This window comes from Aricia agestis, chromosome 3 (assembly GCF_905147365.1).
Source record: "Aricia agestis chromosome 3, ilAriAges1.1, whole genome shotgun sequence".
Taxonomy (NCBI): domain Eukaryota; kingdom Metazoa; phylum Arthropoda; class Insecta; order Lepidoptera; family Lycaenidae; genus Aricia; species Aricia agestis.
This window is the reverse complement of record NC_056408.1, coordinates 7,159,408-7,186,211: the sequence shown is the minus strand read 5'-3', so window position 1 is coordinate 7,186,211 and position 26,804 is coordinate 7,159,408. Positions and strand designations below refer to the sequence as shown.

General features: G+C 35.9%; 1 protein-coding gene across 1 annotated transcript in view; it reads left to right on the top strand.

Moving 5' to 3' along the window:
* Positions 1 to 26,804, top strand: part of LOC121725514 (lachesin-like) — an 83,369-nt gene that overhangs the window by 30,508 nt on the left and 26,057 nt on the right. Inside the window, exons 3-4 of the mRNA XM_042112517.1 lie at positions 24,726 to 24,853; positions 25,875 to 26,060. Of these exons, the coding sequence (XP_041968451.1) occupies positions 24,726 to 24,853; positions 25,875 to 26,060 (314 nt within the window). The remainder of the gene's footprint in view (positions 1 to 24,725; positions 24,854 to 25,874; positions 26,061 to 26,804) is intronic.

Sequence of the window (26,804 nt, the reverse complement as noted above, 5' to 3'; positions counted from 1 at the left end):
TCAACCATAAACAAAGGAGTATAATTCGTGTGTATAAGCTTGTCTGTCAAAACATGGCAGTGTGCGCGTTGTAGTGTTTGTAATGTTTTATTTATTAAAATAAAGTATGATAAAAGCACAATTTTATTATTATTATTTTAAACAATATTAGCTCGATGCACTCCTTCTCAATATAAACTACAACTTTGCGAAATTTCATGCACCTACGTTTCTGCATTTTTCGTAAAAAAGGTTCCAAAGTTTTTCGCGCGCGTATTAATAATATATTCTTCTAAGGCTGGCCTCACACACACAGGCGGAATTTCATTATCGGAAATTCATATTCTTACAGATCGATCTATGAAATTCATAATCTGAAAAAATCAGAATGTGTGTGGAGCGTGATATTGTATGGTATTCCGGTCTTTCTGAATTAATAATATGAATTTCCGATTATGAAATTCCGGCTGTGTGAGGCCAGCCTTATATATAAAATTCTCGTGTCACAATGTTAGGCTGCGTACTCCTCCGAAACGGCTTTACTGATTTTAACCAAATTTTATATGCATATTCAGTAGGTCTGAGAATCGGCTACTGGGTACTTATTATATTATATTGATAGGTGCATTTGTTGAAAGAATAATAGTAAATTATTACAACTCGAGACTGACGACGGCCATTGTTTGCATACTATGGAATAGCGATGTACGTTGCCATGGTGACATACTTATTTAGTCACTTGAATAAAATATGGGCGAAATATATCTTATATCTTTAAACGAGCAATTCTTGTATATATATAACTGGAATCTCGGAATCGGCTCCAACGATTTTCATAAAAAATTTTGTATATAGGGGGTTTCGGGGGTGATAAATCGATCTAGCTAGGAATAATTTCTAGAAAATGTCATTTTATTCGTGTTTTATCGAATACCGAACTAAGCTCGGTCAAATAGCTAGTTTGTCTTTAAACGAGCAATTCTTGTATATATATATATATATATACAAGAATCCAATTATACATATATATGTATAATTGGAATCTCGGAATCGGCTCCAACGATTTTCATGAAATTTAGTATATAGGGGGTTTCGGGGGCGATAAATCGATCTAGCTAAGAATCATTTTTAGAAAATGTCATTTTATTCGTGTTTTATCAAATACCGAACAAAGCTCGGTCTAATAGCTAGTACTTTGTAATATGGCAAGAAACGTTTGCCGGGACAGCTAGTAGATAAATACGTTGAACAAAGATCTTAGATCAGATATGGTAGTAATTATGATATTAATTAATAGAATGATCTAGACAAAGATTTGTTACTTACAGGAAAAACAACTTGTATTTACGGACGGGACTCCAGGTAGACTCAAATTTAAGATAACAGTATACTAATTACTTATATGTAAATACCTTGTTTGACCCTTTTATGTTATCCATGTTTGTTTCTTGTCTTTTTTAATAACATTATGCACCACAAATAATAATTATAATAATATGATAATCATTATACATTTAAATTGCTCTAGCCTCTGAATATACATTGTAGTAATTAATATAACGACCATGGACCATGGAAGGCCACGTTCCTTTGAAGGCCAACTATTAAAAAGTCGTAGTTATCGTCATGGTAAGACATATTCCTTCTACTACACACTTATCCATCAAACTTAAGGCCACAAATGCGGCGGCGAGTCGATCGCACCGCAATAGGGAACATGCAAATATAATATTTATGAAAATGTTGCTATTAAAACGTTACAAAAATATAAAAGAAGGTTCAGTGACGTCACACATGCTATCCCCGCGTTCCATTTAGCGTTTAGAACGATCAAAATGCCCCCATTTTGAGCATTTTGATCGGTTTTAACGCTAAATGGAACGCGGGGAATGACAACTTTTTGAGAGGTACGATCAGGTGGGGTCATTGTCAATAATTGTCAAACAGTAGTGACATCATACAGACTATAGATCCGTTTTGGCGCCAATATTTAAATTGACAATTTTAAACAGCATTTTTTGCAGTAAATTCCAGTGTTTTAATTTTTTAATATACTTGTGGTCGATTCTACATGGAGTTCTTTAAAATAAAGACAAAAATAAAAATATCGCATCTTCCCTATTGTAGCAGTGCGATCTTAGGGCCGCGCTACACCGGAATGGCAGCGGCGCGGCGAGCACTTTCGGTGTCATATGATTTTAAACTTTATCTTCATTATTGTAATACGACATTTGCACTCAGCCCTGTTGGACAGGGAAGTGGGGAGGGAAGTGGGCAGCGTGAATATGTAAATAGGTGACTCGCGCTGCCACATGACACATGCAGCGGCATGAGCATGCCGCTGCTATTGCCCGGCGCTCCCTCGAGTGTCGGTTTTTCGGGCGGAAGTCAAAGGACGGGCAGCGCGAGCGCGAGTGAGTGTTTACATTCAGCTCTCTCGCTCACTTGCCGCCAGTGCCGTCTTTTTTAGAAATGAAGCATAGTTAATTTTTAATTTAATTTTTTGTGACTGGTCCATGCGCCAACTTAAAATAATGGACTTAACATGTAGAATTTGTAATAATAGGTAATTACGGTGTTGTATTTCTATGAATTTCTCTCATCCACAATTTCCTTTCACTACGACGACGGCATCTTCGATTCGATCTGTTTTGATTTCTTTTTAAAATATGCATAATATAGTTTCAGCAGACATAATGTTGTCGCCGCAACAGTTTCGATATCCGCCATCGTTGCGAGTCGTTACGTAAAAGAGTATGAGGGCTGAGTGTGACCACTCACTCGCCTCTATAATGCCGCATAAGTATTTGAGGCAATATTTCCGACAGCGGCAGGAGCAGTGGGCTGAGAGTAAACGGCCCATAATACATAGTATCGCTTGAGAAATCGCGGCCGCCAGCGGCCACGAGCGGCCACGAGCGGCCACGGGCGGCCGTAGACTTCTCAAGCGATACTATGTATTACATTAATGAAGATAAAGTTTAAAATCATATGACACTGAAAGTGCTCGCCTCGCCGCTGCCATTCCGGTATGTCGCGGCCCTTACTGTTTTGTAGACTTTGGTTGAATGAGTGAGTTTACCGGAGGCCCAATCCCCTACCCTTTTCCCTTACCTACCCTCCCCTATTCCCTTCCCTACCCTCCCCTATTCCCTTCCCTACCCTCCCCTATTGCCCTATTCCCTCTTAAAAGGCCGGCAACGCACCTGCAGCTCTTCTGATGCTGCGAGTGTCCATGGGCGATGGAAGTTGCTTTCCATCAGGTGACCCGTTTGCTAGTTTGCCCCCTCATTTCATAAAAAAAAAACCAAATACAATGTTATGTTGGCTCTACAGAAGAGCTGTTCGCACATAACTAATATCATGTAACTGACGTTGAGAAGTTAAATATTATCATGTTACATTAATTAAAAATGTTTGAATAATCTTATTGAATAAATTATTTTGACTTTATATGCAAAAATATAAATTTTGATCTAAGTTTTAAGTTTTTGCCGAACTATTTTTGGTGTTTCCCGTTTATCAAGGTAGATTCCATTACCAGATTTCATCTAAATCGGCTAAGCCGTTTAAACGCCTAGAGGTAACAAATAGATAGACAGACAAAAAAACTTTCGAATATAAGTATATCGCCAAATACAGTCGTTAAATTACAGTATAGAAATCAGCGCCAATTCAGGCGTTATAAGTCTCGAATAAAGGATGTTTGGAGACTTGTTGTCAGTTCAGAGTTGACGTGTCTCCAGAACTTTCTGTATCGCGAAGTTTGCGAAGATATTCACGTGGGCATGTGTTACACATAGGTAATGTGTGAAGTTTCTGTTTCATATTTTGAGCCATATTCCTACGTGTAATTACTGCCAACCTGCTAGTTATAGGATTTTGTGGAATTGAAATTGGAATAATAATAACTTACACACCGATTTCGGTGATGGTAGCTGGTTTCACGCAGGAGTAATTTTATAGTGCCCAGGTGTGTGACCAGCACACAAGAGTACTCTCTGTTCCTTTACTCTCTTAACCCATGTGGGATGGACGACCGACACGTCACACGACTGGCGAGAGATCAGGCGCAGGACCGACTTTTTACATACCCATCCGACGCATGGATCATCTTACTTGTCAGATAATTAGGTAATCAGCCTGCATTGTCCTAACCAAACTTGGAAACAACATGTTTCCAACGCGGGAATCGAACCCACGAGTCAAGAGCGACGCTCTAAGCCACTGGACCACTGAGGCGATTGGAATAGGAGCGTTTGTGATCAAAACTAACAGCGGGTTTACTTTACTTCAATCCAGTGGTCGAATGCAGCGCTGGATTGTATTAATGGATTGGAATAATGTAAACCGTCCATTAATATAGTACAACATATTTATGAAATAAATAATTTTTTAACGTTATGCACTTTTTAGTATCAGTAAAAATAGTTATCTCGCGTCATGATACGTGATCTAATAAAAATTTTGAGGGAGAGTAAATCTCCGCGACGACACATAGGAGAGGAAGTAAATATACCGCTCTCTTTGTATCGTGCGGCGAAAATGTATACTGCTAGATTCTTCTACCCTTAAAGGGGCGACTAACCCTAAAGTGTCGATAATATAATTCATTTTTATACTTACTTGAAAATAAGCCCCGAATTATTTTATATTCTAAAATTAGATACTACATTATATTTCCGAGAATTCGATCTGAGCAAAAACACGACATCTTAAAATTTTCTCGATAGAAAAAAATCACAAAGATGCATCTAATTTTCACGAATTTTTCATTTATTGCCATAACCGTGCATTGAACTAAGTTAATATTTTAACACGTTGTATGAAATTTTATCATTGAGAGATCGACCTAGCGGATTTATAAAATGTTGTATATTTATCGAGTTATTGAGAAAAAACTAATTTGGCGATGAATCCGCGTCGTCCTTTCTCACCTGGCATATGAAAGACGGGCGTGAGTGTGAAGAGAAAAGGACGATGTTTGATTTTTTACGTTAGTCGCCCTCTTAAACTCACCAAAAGCGTTAAGCGTTTTCTCTAAGCTTGTGGCATCTAGAGTTATGATGCAGGATTACCTCTTTTTCTCAACGTCATCCAAGCACATGCGATGTGCAATAATTATGGTGTCATTTTCAATGACAACTGCTTCGCATTTCCTTTGTCATTCAGAGCCACAAGAATATATAATGCTTGTTGATGTATAAGATATCCCACTAAAACATTAAATGTAAAAAGGAGCCAAGCAAAATATTGCATAGCCATGCAATATATCTATCGTAAAAAGTTTTCAGATCACATTCAAGCCAAGCCTTCAACTTATTTTGTAATTTAAATCAACATTGAGTGAATTTATCAATAGTTTTCTTTATTTTATAATTATTATAGTGGCTCGGCAATGAGCACAAGAAAAACAAATATAAAACTTCATATTTGGGGTAGTTAAACGGCAAGCGTAAAGTGTTTTTAGTATGTAACGACGCATGTGGACGATGGTACCCAATAAATCCAATCAGTCGCTGATTGTTTCTCTAGTGCTCATTGCCAAGCCACTATCATAATTATAAAATAAAGAAAACTATTGATAAATTCACTGAATGTTGATTTAAATTACAAAATAAGTTGAAGGCTTGGCTTGAATGTGATCTGAAAACTTTTTACGATAGATATATTGCATGGCTATGCAATATTTTGCTTGGCTCCTTTTTACATTTAATGTTTTGTGGGATTTCATTTCTTTTTTTAAGGTTTCTTTTCTTTTCAGGCCACGTTAAAACTTTTCTGTACTTAGCTTAGCACCCAATCTCTATCTCTAGGTATATATTCTAGGTCGTAAAATTAATTGATAATAACAGGTGGGTACTTCTACAAAGTACAAATTCTATGACGATAGCCCAACAACTTTTGAACTTTCAGGAGGTTATTTGTGCACCGATGTTACTTTTGATTGAGTATTACGACCTATCCCGGATTATTTTTAACCATAATAATTATACTCCGCAAACAAGCGGTTCCGCGATATAAAGAGAGTGCTACAACATTTACTATCGAGCGAGTATGAAGTGTACATCGTAATTCGCAGTTCTGATTTCATTTATATTTTAATCGAATCTAATTATCATAGTTTCATTGTTAACTTTGTTAACACTATTTTTAATATATTTCCTTCTGTACGTAAAATAATTATTATGAAGTCGAAACTCATTTTTAATGTTCTTGCAAAGCCACAAATACGTGGGAGAGCCATGCTTCGGCACGAATGGGCCGGCTCGACCGGAGAAATACCACGTTCTCACAGAAAACCGGTGTGAAACAGCGCTAGCGCTGTGTTTCACCGAGTGAGTGACTTTACCGGAGGCCCAATCCCCTACCCTATTCCCTTCCCTACCCTCCCCTATTCCCTTCCCATCCCTATTCTCCCCCTATCCCTATTCTCCCCTATTACCCTATTCCCTCTTAAAAGGCCGGCAACGCACCTGCAGCTCTTCTGATGCTGCGAGTGTCCATGGGCGTCGGAAGTTGCTTTCCATCAGGTGACCCGTTTGCTCGCTTGCCCCCTTATTTCATAAAAAAAACATTAAAATCTTTTCTTTTATTTAATAAAGTTATATTATACTTTTCAGTGTTTTGGTTTCCTTGCCCAAAGGATGAAAACGGGAGCCTATTCCTAATGAGTCTAGACTTCGTTGTCTGTCTGTCGTCCGTCCGTCTGTCACGAGGCTAGATCTCGAGTACCGCAATAGGTAGATATTTAAATTTTTGACAAATTATGTACTTTTGTTGTCGCTATAAAAGCTAATAGTCCAACTAAAATAAAATAAATAATTAATGGGGGGTGTCATACAACAAACAGGTTTTTTTGCTCTTTTTTGCTCTATATCCATAATGGTAAAAGTAAAGTTTTTGAAAATTTCAGAAAATACTTAATTGTATTTTAACTATAATAATTATAAGTAATAATAAGTACATACACTTGTGAGGGCTCCCATACAAATTTACGGTACGGAACCCTATGTACGCCAGTCCGACTCGCACTTGGCCAGTTTCATAATTTATCCTCTCAGTGTGGATAACGATCCACCTTGTTGCCAAATTTCAAGTTTCTAAGTCTACTAGAAGTACCTTAGAATTTTGATGATCTGTCAGTCAGTGAGTGGCAAAATGTAGTAACTTTGATCATCCGTAACTATTAAACTATTTATCGAAATGTTATGTAATTTGGAGGTTAAGCTAGTTTTAGTATTTGCTCCTAGTCACCGAAATTTTAAATCCCTAGCTTTGTTAACATCGAAGATAAAGGGGGTGTGAAAAAGCCGCGAACCGCTTCGAGAAAGGTATGGTACGGCCGTGCCTTTGCTAAAAAGCTTGGCTGGAGCACTGCCGTGCTCCCAGATTTAAAACATATCAACTTCACCAGTCAATGACATTTGACCTACCGAAATTCTGTATAAATAGCAATTCTGAGCTTAATTTTCTCCTGGTCGTCTTACGGGTCTTTGAAAACATTAATTTTCTTTCGGTACCAGTGAATAAATTGATCAGTTTCCAAGTCACAAATATTAAAGTCTTTGATATTTGTACCATTTTCGGCAAATATATTTTAATAATATATTTTCACTGGCTAGTTTTGTGTGAGTATTATTATTAATACTAGCTGTTGCTCGCGACTTCATCCGCGTTAGGAAAATGTGATAACAAAGATAATGAAAAAGAATAAATTTTCCCTTTTTAAGGTTCCTTACCCAAATAGTAAAAATGGGAATTTATTATAAAGACTTTGAAGATTGTCTGTCTGTCCGTCTCCAGGCTGTATCTCAAAAACCGCGCTAGCTAGATAGTTGGCATAACTAATCGTTTTCTAATGCCGTTATAGCAACAAAAATACTAAAAACAAAATACTTAAAGAAAGTATTTGAAGGAGGCTCCCATACAACAAATGCCCGTATTTAAATTTTATTAATCACTAAAAGTCCTTAGTTCTGTCTGTCTGTATGTCTGATCGTGGTATACTTATAATTAAAAACCAGTGCACGGATTTTCATGCTCTTTTCAATCGAAATAATGATTTTTCGGGAGATTTAGGCATATTTAAATTGTTTAGTTTCTGTGTCCATTTGAGTACACATTTGTCGGAAAAAATTAAGCTCTATGAATTATGATATGAGACATAGGTAATAATAAAAGAATGTATGGCGGAAATATTTTCAGACGTGGGAGAGCCATGCTTCGGCACGAATGGGCCGGCTCGACCGGAGAAATACCACGTTTTCACAGAAAACCGGCGTGAAACAGCGCTTGCGCTGTGTTTCGCCGAGTGAGTGAGTTTACCGGAGGCCCAATACCCTACCCTATTCCCTTCCCTACCCTCCCCTATTCCCTTTCCATCCCATCCTAACCCTCCCCTATTACCCTATTCCCTCTTAAAAGGCCGGCAACGCACCTGCAGCTTTTCTGATGCTGCGAGTGTCCATGGGCGACGGAAGTTGCTTTCCATCAGGTGACCCGTTTGCTCGTTTGTCCCCTTATTTCATAAAAAAAACCTTTTCTAGATCTACAAAAAAGCTCGCCATAGAATATTATGTCTATCCTTGAAGGTGAACTTGCTATGCTTACATTTATTTTTAGATTAAAAAAAATGGTCAATATGTGTTATGCGGTAAATTGCACATAGAAATTACGCTGAAGTTAGCTGCTACTCGTACCGACTTAAAAATTATGAAGATTGAATACAGAAATAGTTGACGCGTCTATTTGTGTCCCAAAAAAATACAGGAGTACTAATACCTCATTATCATAACACCACTTTCGTAAGCAATGTACCAAATTCGGGTTATTGTACCTCTATAGTGTATATAAACACTATACAGCTACAAATCAGTTTTGAAAATCAGTAAAAAACGGTGGAACAATAATATAATCAAAGGCAAGAGTTTTTATAATACCTAATGTAACGTGATGATACACGGCCTAATTATAGTAATGATAATGATTACGAGTAGTATTTAAATTGACACATTGACATTTAAATACGCTTTTAGTTGTTGAAACAACGCCAAAATTGCCGAACAGGTATGCCGTATCTAGAGGTATAAGGATTCAAGAGTTCTGTACAGCACCTGCGGAACCAGGGTATACTTCGGCGCAAATTCTTATTTTTTGGTAGTTTAAGCTTAAAATTCTTCAGAAAAGCGTAAAATTACTATGTGTTTCCATATACATTTCAAGGAGCCCCATCGATTTCTCATGGATTGCATCATCAAATCACCACTTTTGTGATCATGTTACCAAATTTGGGCTACATCTCATTCAACAACAAAAGGATTTTGGAAATCGGTTCACAATTGCCGGAGATGTCCGCGAACCATTATAAAAAAGTGAAATATATCCTCCTCCTTTTCGGAAGTTGGTTAAAAAGTAGCCTAAGTTATTCCTTACTACATCAGCTACATGCCTAAAAAAGTCCTGTCAAAATCGCTCCAGCCGTTTCAGAGATTATCCGGAACAAACAGACAGACAGACATATAGACAAAAATTGTAAAAACTGTTGTTTTGGTATCTGTACCCTATAAACATTCTTATGCATGTAGTTAAAACGGTTCTTTCAATATTACAAACAGACACTCCAATTTTATTTATATGTATGTATAGATTATTTATTATAGAGAAAATATTTTATTGCTTGTATATATGGAATATGGATGACATCAAAACTGCTTAACCGATTTGTTCGCAGCTAATTAAAATCCATAGTAATATTATGCGAAAGTGTGGCTGTCGGTCTCTTACCTCTTCACGTCAAAACCATTGAACCGATTTTGCTGAAATTTGGTAGATTGAGTCCCGAAGAACATAGGACACTTTTTATCCCGGAAAAATCATGGCTTTCGTGCGATAAACGAATTTTGGCGCAACGGAGTTGCAGGCGTCATTTAGTATGTATTTACCATCGAGGACATTGATTCCTAGGCAGCAGGCGCGGTCGCAGCCTGAAATTTGGGGGGGGGGGGGGGGGGGTCACCAGTAGTCACTACACAATTTTTTTTTATCTGCGCCCTCGGACGGTTCTAAGTTCACAGCAGCTGTCTAAGGTCGGGCGAAGTGGTGTTTAGGGGATAGCTAGAAATTTCCTTTTATTCTTTGGCAAGATTTTTCAATTTTACCTTAGATTTTGGGGGGGGTCATGTCCCCTGTGACCCCCCCCATTCGGACCGCACCTGCTAGGTAGTTGACGGACCTGCGTCATTTGGTCCAATTGTGTCAATTCAATGTTAGCTGTGATCGGTCTGATGAGGGGAAATTACTTAGGTCCTCCATCTGCCTAGGAATCAACTTCTCTGATAGTACAATAATCGTTATATTATGCAACTTTTTGCTCAACTTGATTTCATGACATCCAGTTTACTCTATTACAAATCCTTAGTAAGTTTGGATTTTGATACTTTTGTCTGAAATACTATTAAATGAATGGTAATCTAAAATCTAACCTAAAAGGCCTTTGATGTTAATTGTGAAATGCATAACTGGAAAGCCCGCATGCAGTCAGTGCATGTGACATAAGCAAACTGAAGTTCTGCTTAGGCTAGTCGGCATTTGGGGCATGTGAATTCTGAGGTATTAATTAAGAGCAAATTATTAAATGAGGTACAAAACTACAAATCTTATTGATGCACAAAAATTTTTTGAAGTACCGTGGTACGTGTTATGGTTTTTCTAATTGTATGAAGACTGTTAATCGTGCTCCGTCTCAACGTTTCCCTAATAGTATTTAAAGTTTGCAGTTGTGGTCTGGAATATAAGCTATAGTTTCGGAATTGCAACAAATATGTAAATTAAATATTATTTTACTATCTTCTTTAATTTATTCTGGAATCCGGATTACATAAGGTATTCACGACCTCAAAAGTCATTTCATGATTGGGGGAATGGGGATAAGATTGCACCAAAACTAATAAATGTTTGCTGAAACGGATGTTGCAGTTTAGTGCCCTAGATTCCCTCACGTCGCACCGCCTTAGCGGATTCCAAGTTTAATTGAAAACACTTTATACAACCTTTTCTTTTAATTGTTCTAGCACTCCATGTGGCCAAGTTCCACATTGTTTCATTATACCGCCGAAATTGAAACCGCCGTTCTGAATAACTACTGCCCGCGCCGTATCACTCATCGCATTAATGTTACATTGTATTATGTTTGCAATGTTATAAAGGTTAATATTGTAAAGGTCTAGAATTTATGTTGTTTCGGATACATATTATTAGAATAGTATTTTAATCTTCGTGGAAAAACGAGACACAATAGCCTTTCTATTGTTATCGCGGTCGCATGTGACCGCTTGGAGCTTGAAGCATAAATAATATTTTTTTTTACATCGACGAATTCAAGTTTTACTGTTGTATGACCAATCATATAAACGTTACATACACGTAATTATAGTAACTTATATCATAGGCAAAGGAAAGTATAATTTCTCTATGCTTATATCTTTCGATCGCGGCAAAACGAGACACAATAGCTTATCTGTTGTTATCGCGGCCGGATGTGGCCGCTTGGGGCTTCATGAATTATACAACATGATCAGAAGCGTAGCGTGCCTTGGCGGCACGTTGGGGGCCCCGTATAATTGATACGGCAGATAGGGCGGTACCTAGACTACCTACGCCCCTGAACATGATCATAATCTATAACAGACAATCTTTAAATTTTAATAATACATTCATTAACAAAATTACTGTTTTCGCATAACCAAATACATTGAATTACAATCGTTACGCCATTGTAAAAATAGTACAAACCGCAATTAAAAAAACTAATCACCAAATTGTTCGGACAATTATGAGCGAGCGTGGTAATGCAATTTTATCAGAATGTAATAATTATAGGCGTCGATGGCATAAAATACTGAATAATTGGAATACGTAATCGCGTACGGCACCGCCAAAACAGGAGCGGGTTTAAATTACATTCCCGGAAAAGATTATTGTCATTAATGAAATGAAAATCTTATTTCATATTTTCATATAAAGTCACCGTCACCAAGTTATACGTATATCATCATTCATCACACTAATATTATACAGGCGAAAGTTTGTGAGTTTGTATGTTTGTTACTTCTTCACGTCTAAAAGGCTAGAGCAATTTTAAGTAAATTATGGAGTTATATGATACCCTGGATTAACACATAGGCAACTGTTCACTGTGGAAAATACCAAAATTTATTCTCCCTAATAAACCGAGGGTTATAAAATATGTTGTGATTAAAATATCTACTTTTGAATATCAGTTCATTCATTTGTCTCTCATTATAAAGTAATTATAAATCGGACCTAATTCCCGAACCTTTCAGTTCAGTTCTTAGACTGTCCCAGAAGCTTTCTCGTACCGAATGTCATTTCGATCACTCCCGTTAAACGTATTTCGCATGTGTGTTAAATTCGAGACGAGATGAATTTAGGTGACGAGAATTGGACCCCAAATATTTTTATAAATGAAATATATTACGCAAAACAAAATCAAGCTTGAAACGTATGTGTGGAACAAGCGAAAGCTCTCAAGGCGATAACAACAAAGATTGTTTCGCATAGGGTTATTAATTTTCATTTAACGCAGTTGAGTGGAAGTAGGAGACCAGCTTCTTAGAAGCCCGCCATTCTCGAAATAAGCTCGCTGGTGGCGTGGTTTAATTTCGTGATAGTTTCTTTAGCAATTTCAAATCTGCTCGAAAAATAATAAAATAGTTTTAATATAGCTCGTGTATCTGTAATTATTTAGAAAATATACGACGGTAATCGCTTTCCATCAGACATTTATTCGCTCGTTTTCCTTATTCGCCCAAAAATACTAACTACGGTAAGTATGTGATTTCAACCCATAATTTAATTGTTTTTATTTTAATAGGCAATTATTCACTTTATGCTTAACGTCATATTGACAGTTCTCGTTACCCCACAAACACCTGCGATAGTCACGGATTTCCCAAACAAATCCATTCCAATTAAAGCATAAAAACGAGATAACAGAGTGAATTTCCCCGATGTTCTCATAAATATGAAAAAATTAAATAATTTTCGTTTGAAAGCTCGCGAAAGAATGTACTCTGACAGCATAAATGCTACAAAGGAGAACTTTCTAGGACCGTCGACTGTTAAAGTATGTTGTTTACGAGTTTTTAAAATGTAAATGAATAATAATTGTGTTCGGTATCTTCGCAATATGTTGAAATTGTTGAGCGGGGAATATTTTTCAACATTGTTAATGTTCGTGTTTCGTTATGCTTTTTAGAAATGTACCGTGTATGGTTTACGTATATCGTTTGGATTTATTACGATTGAGCACATTATATACATAGAGTCCAGGGACGTAGCTAGAGTCAGATTTGAGGGTAGGGTAGCATTGGTTACAGGTAGTGCGGAAGAAAAAAAAAATCATAATAATTGATTGATTTTCTAGGGTTTTGATATTTTAAGGTGGGGAATTGTGATTTTAATGACTCTTGATAAATGATGTCTGATGACATTTCTGAACACAATTTATGTATCGCTTGGGGATTCTGCCCGCCCGTGAGCTTTGGGAGCCCAGGGCCTGAGAGCCCGCGAGCACCAGGGCGCCACGGAGCTCACTTTGAGAAAAGCTGACAGAGAGCAATGTGCAGCAAAACATTGCGGAACAGTATAATCTCGTATATTACTGAGTACAAACCCCATGGACTTTATAATAACATCTATTCATCGAAGGAAATTGTGCGGTCCCTAAAGCTAATGAAGTATACAGGAGCGAGAATACCTAAAACCGATCTAAATACCCTGTATCTTGTCCACACACAAGAGGAGAAAGCAGCCCTCACTAATACAGGCTATGGATCGGGAACGGACTCTCGCGTCCTCACAATCCATGAAGCTCAGGGATTAACGAGTCCTTCGGTGATCATCATACAGACCAAGTCCCGAAAGCTGGCAATCCATGACAGCGTTCCTCATGCAGTTGTAGCTATATCCCGGCACACTAACACCTGTGTCTATTACACTGACACTGATGGAGACGCTGTGGCAAGCTTCATAAAAAGAGCCACGGAGGTGTCAACCGAACACATAAAAGATTATAATATAAAAATGGCTATAAAAGACAGGAACGATAAAGTCCTAAGCCACATGGCGGGTAGATTCGACACAGAACGATATCTTTTTAACAACCTAGAAACTCCACCCAGCTTGAGTGACCCCTCTCCACCAAGCCAATGTCACAACATCTAAAGGCAAAGGGTGGAGCAGCATAAAATCTAAGGAAATCGGAAAATGTCGGATCTACTGGCCGCCACACCGACTGGGACCTCACCGTTCAAAACATTAATATTATTATTATGCAATTTATAAAACAATAAATGTATATATTTATTTATTATATGTATAACATATTATACTCTATTCTATTAAATATATATATACACATATTAAAAAAAAAAAAAAAAAAAAAGTGTCCATGGCGTGATGGACCACAATTAATTAAAATTCATAATATTATTTCAATTATCCTTGGTGCGAAAAATCTAAATAATAAAATAACAAAAAAAGGATATGGACGAACAGTCTATAGACGGCCCCAATTTTATAATAAAAAAAAAAAAAAAAAAAAAAAAAACCCCATTGACTTATGACTTCCTTACGAGCGTCGCCAGCAATATTATTCCTAATTAATAATTCTGTTCGTTTGTAAGGTGCATCTTACTAGGTGCCAATATGGATGACAGCCAAGGATGGGATGGTTCCATATTATAATCGTTTCATGCGTGGGTTTAAAGCATGAATGTGTAAAGAGTAAAGAATTAATTGATAGCAGATAATGATGCTGTTACCTACCGCGGTTCGAACTCGTATTGAGTTAATTTGACGTGAGCAGATAATTAAATGTCATCCCGGGCTGGACTGGGCATAAATTATAAATGAACGGAATCGGAAACCGCGGCCGCCATATTGAAAAATAATGTTGTCAATAATTGTATTTTAAACGGGCCAAGTGTAACGCTGTCCATACAGTTTTCAGAGAGACTTCGTTAAGTTTGTGTGTTGTACCATCGGAGAAATGGATTCATAGGATAGAGGACCTACAATATTTGGCCGGGTTATATTAAGTCAATATAAACACGCGATTTGGTTACACTGCACTACCAGATTACAAGCAAATGCATGTAACAATTTATTTACATAGCAGTGTGGTCGCGCTGTCTGTTACATACTATCTTACGTACGGTGTAGCCGCCAAACCACGTGTTCTAGACAATGAGTTTCTAAAATACTAGAGCAGCAATGTCTTACAAAAGATTCTCAGAAATGCGTAACCACTTTTTTGTTCAAAAGACAATGTCAAGTCATATATTCGTTATGTCATTATGTATGTGAGATATGCCTGCAGGCATCTTCGAAGTGGCAACGCGTTGCTACCGTAAACTTCCAATCTAGTTACGTTAGTAACATAGAATATCATTGGTTCTAGAGGACTTATATTATTATAAGTCCAACCTCATTCGTTATCTCTGAATCAGCCCACGTAGATCTTCCGACCCAGCGAGGTTGTGTACTCGGTCAGGCCGAAACCCCACGTCGTATCAGATGTTATAATGGTGTTTCGATTTCAAAAATTTCGAAAACGCGATTTAGGCCTACTACGAAACTGTTTTGAGACTCAAACAATCGGACGAGAATGCTGTCCTGCTCTAACAACGTCATTTCACGTTTGTTAGAGTAGGACGCAGCATTCTCGTCCGATTATTTGAGTCTCTAAACAGTTTCATGATACAAGGCCAGGATTATGCGTTACTTGGCCCGTTAGAATCTTAAACAAATCATATCTATTTAGCAACTTAAACAAACATAATATTATTGTTTCGTTACAATGCGGGTGGAAACAAAAACGAAGCGCTATTTAGATTAATGCGATGATTGTATTCAAACGGAATCCGATGTTTTATGCTCTATTAGACGATAATGGCTTAATATGGCTGAAATGAAAATGTGATTTATTACAGTGTTTGGAATATTGCGTCTGCACCAACGATTTGTATGCGGGCGGAATCGTTTTATGGCCATACTTTACTGAACGTAGTTTCATCTTTGACTCTTTATTTCCTGCAGTTTTTGGTATAATTTATTCTCAAGCAGACTAACAAGTAAAGTATTAAATAATTCAAAACTGCACTGTGACATAAGCATCACTTAGGTGTGGTTTCACTCTTCAGTTGTTTTGTTAACATGGCATGTGTTATAGAAATACATGGGTAACTTTTTATTATATTACTAAATGTTAAATGTATCCAAAAACCAAAAGTTGATGAGTTGAGAAAATATATCCATTAAGTTTTATATTGTTGTAAGAATGAGCATGGTTGAGCGCGTTCGGCCTTTTAGACCACGACGAGACGAGAGAGTAAGGACAATGGTCCCTAAAATGTTTCGCTTGGATGAAATGAATGTGTGGTCTTATGTTGAGCTTGGATGTATACTATTTAAATATTATACCCATCTTTTATGTAGATACTTAATTACTGTTATTTGGCGGTGAATAAAATGTTAAATCTGATATCAATTATGTACATGTCTAATGTTCGTTTTTACCAATGCTTATTTATGACGTGAGTACTCAGGCTTTAGGGTGGAGTTGAAGTATAGAGTTTGGCAATATAAAATTATTCTACATATTAAAGGAATATCAAACTATGATCGCCAAAGACCAAGTCAGAAATTTACAGGTCGTTTTTAGGGTTACCCAAAGGGTAAAAACGGGACCCTATTACTAAGACTTTGATGTCTGTCCGTCTTTCGTCTGTCTTCAGGCTGTAACTCAAGAACGGTAATAGCTAGAGAGTTGAAATTTTCACAGATTTTGTATTTTTGTTGCCGCTATAACAACAATAACTAAAAAAAAAAAAATTAAATATTTATGGGGGCCTCCTTACAATAAACGTGATTTTTTTACCATTTTTTGCTCGATATCAATGATGGCAACACGAAGGCACCTGAAATGTTGATAAATTACCAAATCTATATATTAATACGTGAGCCAAAAATTTGTATCCCTTTTGACGAAAAATGGGGAAACATAGGTGAATGAAATTTTGCACAGTTATAGTTTTTATGGTGAAGGAGTGCATCGAGCTAATAATGTTTTGAAATAATGCTTTTATCATACATTTTTTTAACAAATAAAACATTACACACACTACAACACACACACATGAGAAATGACAGAATTTTGAGTGACAAGCCTATACATACGGATTATACTCTTTTATTTATAGTTGAAGTCTGTTGACAACAAGTTGACAAATTGAAAATGGATTATAGTTTTTTTTATTGAATCTAAGATACTATTAATGCTTACACGGCCATCTGAGACCAGCTAAGTCTCAGAGACAAGAGTTGAAAAACATATGATTTAAAGTCAATATTTTTTTTACAAAATATAGGTAGTAGTCCTGATTCGTTGAAACTAAGGTCGAATTTCGACCATTGGGCGATCTCTAGTTGTATTTATAATACTTCAATAATTAATAATAAAATTAAAATAAAATATATAATAAAGGCTCCCATACAAAAAACACACAATGTTTGTTCTATAATAGTACGGAACCCTTCGTGCACGAGGGCCGAATTTTTTTCTTATGTAAAACGCTTATATAAAAAAGACTATGATCACAAAAGTCAGAAACTAACAGGCCGTTTATCTAATGTGACGTCGCGCCAAGCCAGCGGCTGTCAGTACCGGCCCAGTGCGTCACAGTGACGATTAGCTCAACGGACCAGTGATAAACTAATATGTTAGCGATTTCATGATGGCAGATGGCTATTCCTACGCTTACGTAGCTCGTAAGTAAACAAAAATCTAGATCTAGTTAATCTTTTATGTACACGCTTGTCGCTATACCGAGCTTTGCTCGGTATAGCGAACACTCATTTTCTCATTTTCTGAAAATAATTCCTAGCTAGATCGATTAATCGCCCCCGAAACCCCCTATATACTAAATTTCATGAAAATCGTTGGAGCCGATTCCGAGATTCCAATTATATATATATATATATATATATATATATATATATATATATATATATATATATATATATATATATATATATATATATATATATATATATATATATATATATATATATATATATATATATATATATATATATATATATATATATATATATATATATATATATATATATATATATATATATATATATATATATATATATATATATATATATATATATATATATATATATATATATATATATATAATATAATATACTACCTATTTGACCGAGCTTTGCTCGGTATTCGATGAAACACGAATAAAATGACATTTTCTAAAAATGATTCCTAGCTAGATCGATTTATCACCCCCGAAACCCCCTACAAAATTTCATGAAAATCGTTGGAGCCGATTCCGAGATTCTATATATATATACAAGAATTGCTCGTTTAAAGATATAAGATATAAAACCTACGGCCCGTTTATCTAATGTGACGTCCCGCCAAGTCAGCGTTCATAGCCACGATCAGTACAGCGGTCCAGTAACAAATAGGAATGTTAGCAATTTGACTATGTACTTTTGGTAACTAATATTAAATGAGTTATTTAACAAAAAATCTATACCTATGTTCTAGATTTTTTTTATGAAATAAGGGGGCAAACGAGCAAACGGGTCGCCTGATGGAAAGTCACTCGCAACATCAGAAGAGCTGCAGGTGCGTTGCCGGCCTTTTAAGAGGGAATACGCTCTTTTCTTGAAGGTTCGCAGGTCGTATAGGTCCGGAAATACTGCTGGTGCCAGTTTGTTCCAGAGTTAATCATAAAAAATCACATGTTGAGCAAAAAGCCTAGTCAGAAGTCTATGATCCATTTATGTAATGTGACGTCACTACGGCCAGTTGTCGGCACCGGTCCAGTGCGTCACAGTGACAGGCGCAAGTGCCGATTAGTTCAGCTGCTCCAGTAATTAACTGATATGTTTGTGATTTGATGGTAGCCATTTGGCACACACTGTAGGCAGACTAAAAAATGGTATACAAAATAAAGGCTTTAAGGGATTCTAATCGACAGAAAATTATGTTATGCCACTATTGTAACAGTCTTCAAATGTACATAGTTAAGTATAGGAATCTAATAATACTTCTTAACGCGAGTGAAGCCGCGGGCAAAAGCTAGTAATAAAATAAAACACGTATATAGATATTATAGATATTATAAAGCGTCCATAGATATTAAATAGAGGAGACTATGAAAAAGAACACAGATTACTTTTTACAAAAATATACGATTGTCGCGCTATTACACAGTAGCGGAAATCTACTGATACAAACATGCTATTTGAAAGCCTCACGTAAAACTAAACTGAACGTTAAATTATTATATCTAATTAAAAACGTCTGATGTAATAAATAACGTGCAGTCGCTTGTGTTGAGCGTATTATTTAGAGTATTTTAGAGTATGTGGGTCGCGTCATACGCATACTTTGACATCGCGCAGGTTTTCAGCTAACCAAATGTAATTTATTACGTAGCATATTGTGAAATAGTTTGAGAGATTTTTGGGGCTTTGGCGTATGCTTAGTGATCATCGAAGCGACGAATGATGATTATATTTTGATGTATTCTCATCTCATTTCATTTTTACTAATTTCTTTGTAGCCACTGCATGCTGTATATCACGTCCTGTCATCTAACCTGTAAATTACCATTATTTGTCTTTTATTTGAATGTACCAGATGATATTCTGTTGGTGAATTGTAATAAATAAATAAATAAATTTATCAGAGCATAATAATTAATATAACTAAAAAACACAAAATATGTTGTGCTGATATTTATAAGTTTTGCGATTACTGGGTTATTGCTTGGGGGCGTCATAATTAATTTACGTTATCATCATAAAGACAGCCGATGTGTGGACAAACAACATTGGAAGGTTCGAGAAAGTTATCTAACCGCAATACTAACGATAAAGGTGGCCTAACCTAATCCTCAGGGACCTATGCTCGAGCAATCGTCGATATTTCAATAAGTAAACTTCATATTATAGAATCGAGATGTTGAAAATTCTACGATAAAAATTATTTTGTATTTTTTTCAATTATTTAATTACTATGTAATATGTATATTAAAGTTCCTAGTGACTTTGTACACGCAGAAAGATGTTTCGTGGGAACAATAAATTTTCACACAAAAAGTAGCCGTAGGTACCTTTACCGCGGCCAAATCTATAATAAGTGCCAAAGTTAATAAAAATCGAAGATTTCGAACGTATCCGATGCAATACACCTTACTACTTTGTAATATTAGTATATTATATTATTATTATTTAGCATTTTGCTACGAATAATAAAAACTAAGGAAACGTAATTCCCGTTCTTCAACCGTTTTAAATTTGACTTTATTTGACTCCTTTTCGAACACTAAAATATGACAATTCAGATTTTCGCCAAGGTCGTATCCCAGGAAACGTATCATAATATTGCGCGCCGGACGACAGCCTGCGCGGTTATTGTCATTGTCATAGTTAATGAAACAAATAATTGTCAAAAGTGGATAGTATTATGCAGTATACACCAAGCACATCTACTATCACGAAGAAACAAGCACATAATTATTATTTTAAAAATTAAAATCAAACATTTTGCTCTGATACTTAAGACATCGATAATAATTATAATATACATGTAATAATTATGAACAAACCTTGTACGACTCGGGCGAATCTAAAACTGTCCGAGCACCTAGGTCCTAGAGAAGACATTTTCAGATTACAAAAATCTATGTGCTAAATTATTACAGAATTGAAATTAAAAACTTACGTAAATTTTGTACAGTTTATAACACACAATTAATATAAGTAATATTTTAATAACAGTTAGCAGTTTTTTATTTTTGTTCATTTACAATATTAAAGGAAGTACTTATTTGTTTTTGTCGATTGAACGTAATTTTTCGATTTAAGATTTTGATACGTGGGAGAGCCATCCTTCGGCACGAATGGACCGGCTCGACCGGAGAAATACTATGTTCTCACAGAAAACCGGCGTGAAACAGCGCTTTCGCTGTGTAATGTGTTTCGCCGAGTGAGTGAGTTTACCGGACGCCCAATCCCCTACCCTAATTATTCCATCAGGTGACCCGTTTGCTCGTTTGCCCCCTTATTTCATAAAAAAATATATTACATTATGTTTTTTTGTTTTGTTGTAAAAAAATCCGTAGCAAGAAATATGAGAATACCCATATCATCTTATACCGCATTTAGTATAATATCAGCCAGACCCTAACATTTCGTTTATGATTAAATTGTTACATCTTGCATAACACTGTCCATGGCGACTTTGTAAAAATTTTGTGATTATATTATTATTTTTTGATTATTGCACTTTTAGAATAACATGTAAATTTAATAAGACAAACACAAAGAGACCAGCTTAATGTTATGCAAATACCCTAGCATCCAACTTAAATAAACCATCTTTTTTGGGTCGACAAAAATACAAGAAATTTAAGCATAATTTTAAACAATTCACTTACAGATGAAAGGTTATTCCTGTATTAAAAGTCGTATCTGTATGACTTCTACACCATTTCACAGGGCATTTAGGTATTTTAACAACAAAAATATTGTAAAAAGCTACGTAAAAAGTAAGTTTTGTTTACATATGTAAACAATTTGTAAAATGAATTTGACAAAATTGTCATGTCAACCTGGTTTAATGTCACTCGAGTATATATACACAAAAAATGTGTACCGAACACATGCATAAATATGCATATGTATTCGGGTCACATTTTGTAGCCTTTTGGTGCACTTTTTTTGACTAAGTTACTCTTCCTTAGTTTTTATTATTCGTAGGCATTTTGTATACATAGGTAACAAATAGGTCTACGTCACTAAAGCTTGACGGGGAATCGAAACACAAACTTCAAATAAAGTGTTAAATTTTGTATTACATTATTATTATTTTAAATATTATACCTTACGTTACTAATTTTAAACAGGTTTTCGTAGCGTTCATATTATATTGTAGCCGTATTCCCAGAAGCAGGTTATGTTTTAAAATGCGAGAGCTGAAATGCCTGGAGTCAATGGTCGCGATAAGTACGTGGTCAAATTTTCTAAAGAGTTGGAAGTAATGGAGAGTTTCGCCCGACCGGAACTGGGAAAAGTTTATGCCTACGGAGTTGGGAAGCCTTTTGCGATAATACTGTATGGAGAGGGAATTACAGAATACTTTAAAAGCAGTTCGGAAATGTTTATACCTGAGCAGATGTTTTTTTTTATTTTTTATTATAAGTAGTTGTTTTTGATGCATTCATCAAGTCTATTTATAAATAACAGTAAAAGTAGATGTAAAGATTGATAGATCTTTGACTTTATTTTACTAGATATTGCCCGCAATTTCATTAAAATTAAAATTCATTTATTTATCGAGAACTGTTACTGTTAAAATTACTATTCTAGGTACTTTTTCGAGAATAAAATATGTAATTATGTCTACACTTTATTTCGTTAATATCAGTTCAGTGGCATAAAGCGTGAAGTGGTAGATACTGTACACACTTTATCATATTTTTATAGTTTAAATCGAAGGATAAATGAAGCATAAGCATGAACATAAAGATTTGGTTCTTTATTTATGAAGAAACAAAAAAAACCATTCACTTACAACTACACGCGTGCTCACGTCATTGGTTGATCTAATTTTATCAATGTCGTGTAGACAAAAAAGTATTCATGCTCCCTCAGAGCCATTAATCGTTTTGATGTCACAGTATGGGACATTCAGGACCCTTTTTCGAATCTCTCTCGAAGCTTAATCGCAGCGCCGAAAGCCGAATCACAGTCCGCCGAGTTCTAATGGCAGATACTAATTGCGATCTGTTCATTGTGGATTTATAAATTATGGTCTGAACACAAATCAGAGACTTTTATTGGAATTCTGATTGGTTATTGCGGAAATTTTTAATTTTAAAACAGTACCTTGATTCTACTGTTAATGCAACATTAATGTAGCCAAAGCGATTCAGTTCGTTTGTTACAAAACAAACTTCGAAGTGGTATGCTCATGAAATGTCAATGTCGTTGGCCTGCCATAAGAACAGCATTTTATAGTTCAGTCGGGGTCAATTTGTGCAAAAATCCAGCAAAAGTTATACGTAGTATTAAATGCAAAACAAGTGTTTATAATTTACAACTTATATTTAACTTTTATAAAATATTTTTTGCAATCTACTGTACATTGTACGAAGTCTTTAAAGTTTAAGCTCCACTATATTGACTTAAAACTAGATGATACCTGTGCATTTTGACGAGTTAAAAGCTATCCTTAATTCTGTATACTTTCGCGGAAATCAAAGTTACAAACACACAACATTTAATCTAAATCAGTACAGCGGTTTTAGCGTAAAGAAATAACAGACAGGCACACTTCTGAATTCATAATATTGTTAATTTAATCCTAAGTTATAATAATAATACTAGTAAATATTTATTTCATCAAAACATTGTACACACATTATATTAAACAAATGTTGATCTTCCCTATTAAGTACTGGTACACCTGTGTCAGGAAAGGCCACTCTTCCTTAGCACACTCTTACTTATATTAGACTGATGAAATAGTTACAAAAAATAAGATTAAAACTAAAGAAAACATCACAGAAATGCAGCAATTATAAAATAATTTTACTGCATGGAACCTCAGTCTACGGTGACAACAGTCGCTTTAATGACTAAAGTAAACATTATCAATATTGTTTGTTCCACGCCAATTGAATAAAAGGTCATTGTTTATTTTTATTTGGATCTGGCAACGTGGCAACAAAGGTGTACCGTTAATTATTTCCGCCACGCTTTAGATTCATTTTAGATATTCATGCATTTCGCGGAAAATGTTATTTTTGCCAACTCTGTTTGCGGTTTGATTAAATGTCCATTTGAAAATTGTGATTTTATTTTTATGTTTTAATTTTGGCGTCGAAGGTTGTTATACTAGGTATATTATAATACTTAATCTATTGCTTTTTAACCGAATTCAAAAAAAGCAGGTTATCAATTCGACGCGTACATATGTAATATTTCCAGAACTGCCCAATTTTCGTATCTACGACGTCTATATCAGCGTCTGAACAAAATGTTCTATTTGCTTAAAAGTATATTTTTTCTACCAGAGAATTACTTTCCTACCTATATACAGGTTACAAAACAAAGTCATAATACTAGGGTGTGTATGAGACATGAGTCACCTTTATTATAAAGTTCACTGTGAATTGTGAAAGCAGTATTGCTGAAAGAGCAAATTTTTTCGTGACTTTTATGGACAGGCGCCACAGCGTCATACAAAAATACAAAAATCAAAAAAGTAACTCTTCAGTGTTGGATCTTATTTATTATGAACAGAAGATCATTAACAAATTTTAACAAAATTGTAATTATAATCACTGAGAAATACATCAAATAGACGCACTTAAGGATCCGCCTCAACATAATATACTTATCCACTTCTTGTAGACATAGCATCCACAATTATTAGCATTACATGCGCTCAATTCACCCAAATAGCCGTACAAACTACGAAACCCACAACTGAAACGAACAAATATTTACAGTCAATTGGAATTGCTTCATACGGCGCAATTGGCAAAACAGCGAACATATTAATACAAACTTTATTACCGGGCTACAGCTTCGATATTAAAGTGATAACTTTGCAGGTCAGCTGCAGGGGTCGGGCTACAGCGACCCCGAGCCGGAATTCCTGTCGCCCCTGGAGAACATTACTGTGGCCCAGGGTAGAGACGTCCATTTCACCTGCACTGTCAATCATCTGGCCGGTTACAAGGTATGTTGATACAATGCTAAATGTCATAGACTATTTTGGTGGGTATTTGATACATCATATCATGTTGTTAATCAATATTTATTTGACGATTTTGAAGTTCATATTTTAATTTCATATTAGTTACACTTAGTTAAAACTATTGTTTATGTAACGAAAATAGTAATCAGAAGTTAAAAATTCAACTTTGTGGCTTTGATGTTACCCGGCCAACATTAAACTTTCATTAATAATATTATCCATTTAGAGTATTAAAATAACTAAGGCGTATTCGTATCTTATATACATTGATGATAAACAATTATTGATGATAAATAATATTGCAGTAGAATAAACAAAAAAATGCCAAAATTATTGCCCCCTTTCTATTGACTTTGGCATAGACTTGTAATTGACAATATCCTACAATTTTAAAGCTCGCGTAGCAGGGAGCTACGAAAGCGTAGCACTGCTACGTTTTCGTAGCAATTTATGCAGTCTAATATTTCTAATAATAACATGCAATTTTTTTTACATATAATATGTTTACCTTAGATCTTATGCATAGTGCATACCAAAAATTTCTGAAAAAATATCAAATAATCTTTACAAACATATTTCATGGGGATGTAAACAAAATAACGTAAGAGTTTGCTGATCGAGAGCTGTAGCCGATATCTATTTACGATATTATTAAATCACTCTCTGGCGAAGATTTAAGCGAACTCGTATGAACTGCAAAAAATAAACGAAAGATACGAACGAAATTTTATTTCGTGTCAAAGAACCAGACTGAAATTGGAGTTCTGAAATATTTTATGAACTAATTTTTTGTGAGTGCAAACTTCAATTTGTTTGTATATAATTATGTGACAAATAAAAATAAAAACACATACGAGTACTAAATTGCTCTAATCTTACTTTAATATTATAGAGTTATAATTTTAATGAGATAAATTTTCTTGTTTGCAATTCCTAATTTTCTTTGGGCATCCACAAACTCCAGTTTTTTTTTTACTGTTCAATTGAACGTTTCAATTTTCAGGTGGCTTGGATAAAGTCCGATACGAAGACAATCCTGGCGATACACACGCACATGGTTACCCTCAACCCGCGGCTATCGGTGACACACAATGGCCACAACACGTGGAAACTCTACATCAGCAATGTCGAGCCGAAGGACTCCGGCACGTATATGTGCCAGATCAACACGGACCCCATGAAGAGCCAGGTAAGTGAGAAGCGGCCATATCTCGTGGAAACTCTATATTAGCAATGAGCTAAAAGACTCCGGCACGTATACATATAATATGTGTCAGATCAACATATACCCCATGAAGAGCCAGGTAAGTGAGAAGCGGTCAATCATGTGGAAACTCTATATTAGCCATGTTGAGCTGAAAGACTCCGGCACGTATATAGGTGTCAGATCAACACAAACCCCATGAAGAGCCAGATAAGTGGAAACTGTGGTCACATCACGTGGAGGCTCTACATCAGCAATGTCGAGCCGAAAGACTCCGGCACTTATATGTACCAGATCAACACAGACCCTATGAAGAGCCTATAAAGAGCCAGGTAAGTAATAAACTGCCACAACACATGAGATTATATGCAACGTCCAGCTGAAGGACTCCGGCATTTGTATGCGTCAGATCAACACAGACCCCATGAAGAGCCAGGTAAGTGATAAACTGCCAAAATACGTGAGAGCATAAGCAAGGTCCAGCCAAAGGACTCCGGCATCTGTATGTGTCAGATCAACACGGAGCCCATGAAGTGCCAGGTAAGTTAAAACTGCTACAAGTGGAAGCTCTACATAAGCAATGTCGAGCCGAAAGTCTCTGGCACGTATAAATTGTTTTTTTTTTTAATGAACTAGCAAACGGGTCACCTGATGGAAAGCAACTTCCGTCGCCCATGGACACTCGCAGCATCAGAAGAGCTGCAGGTGCGTCGCCGGCCTTTAAGAGGG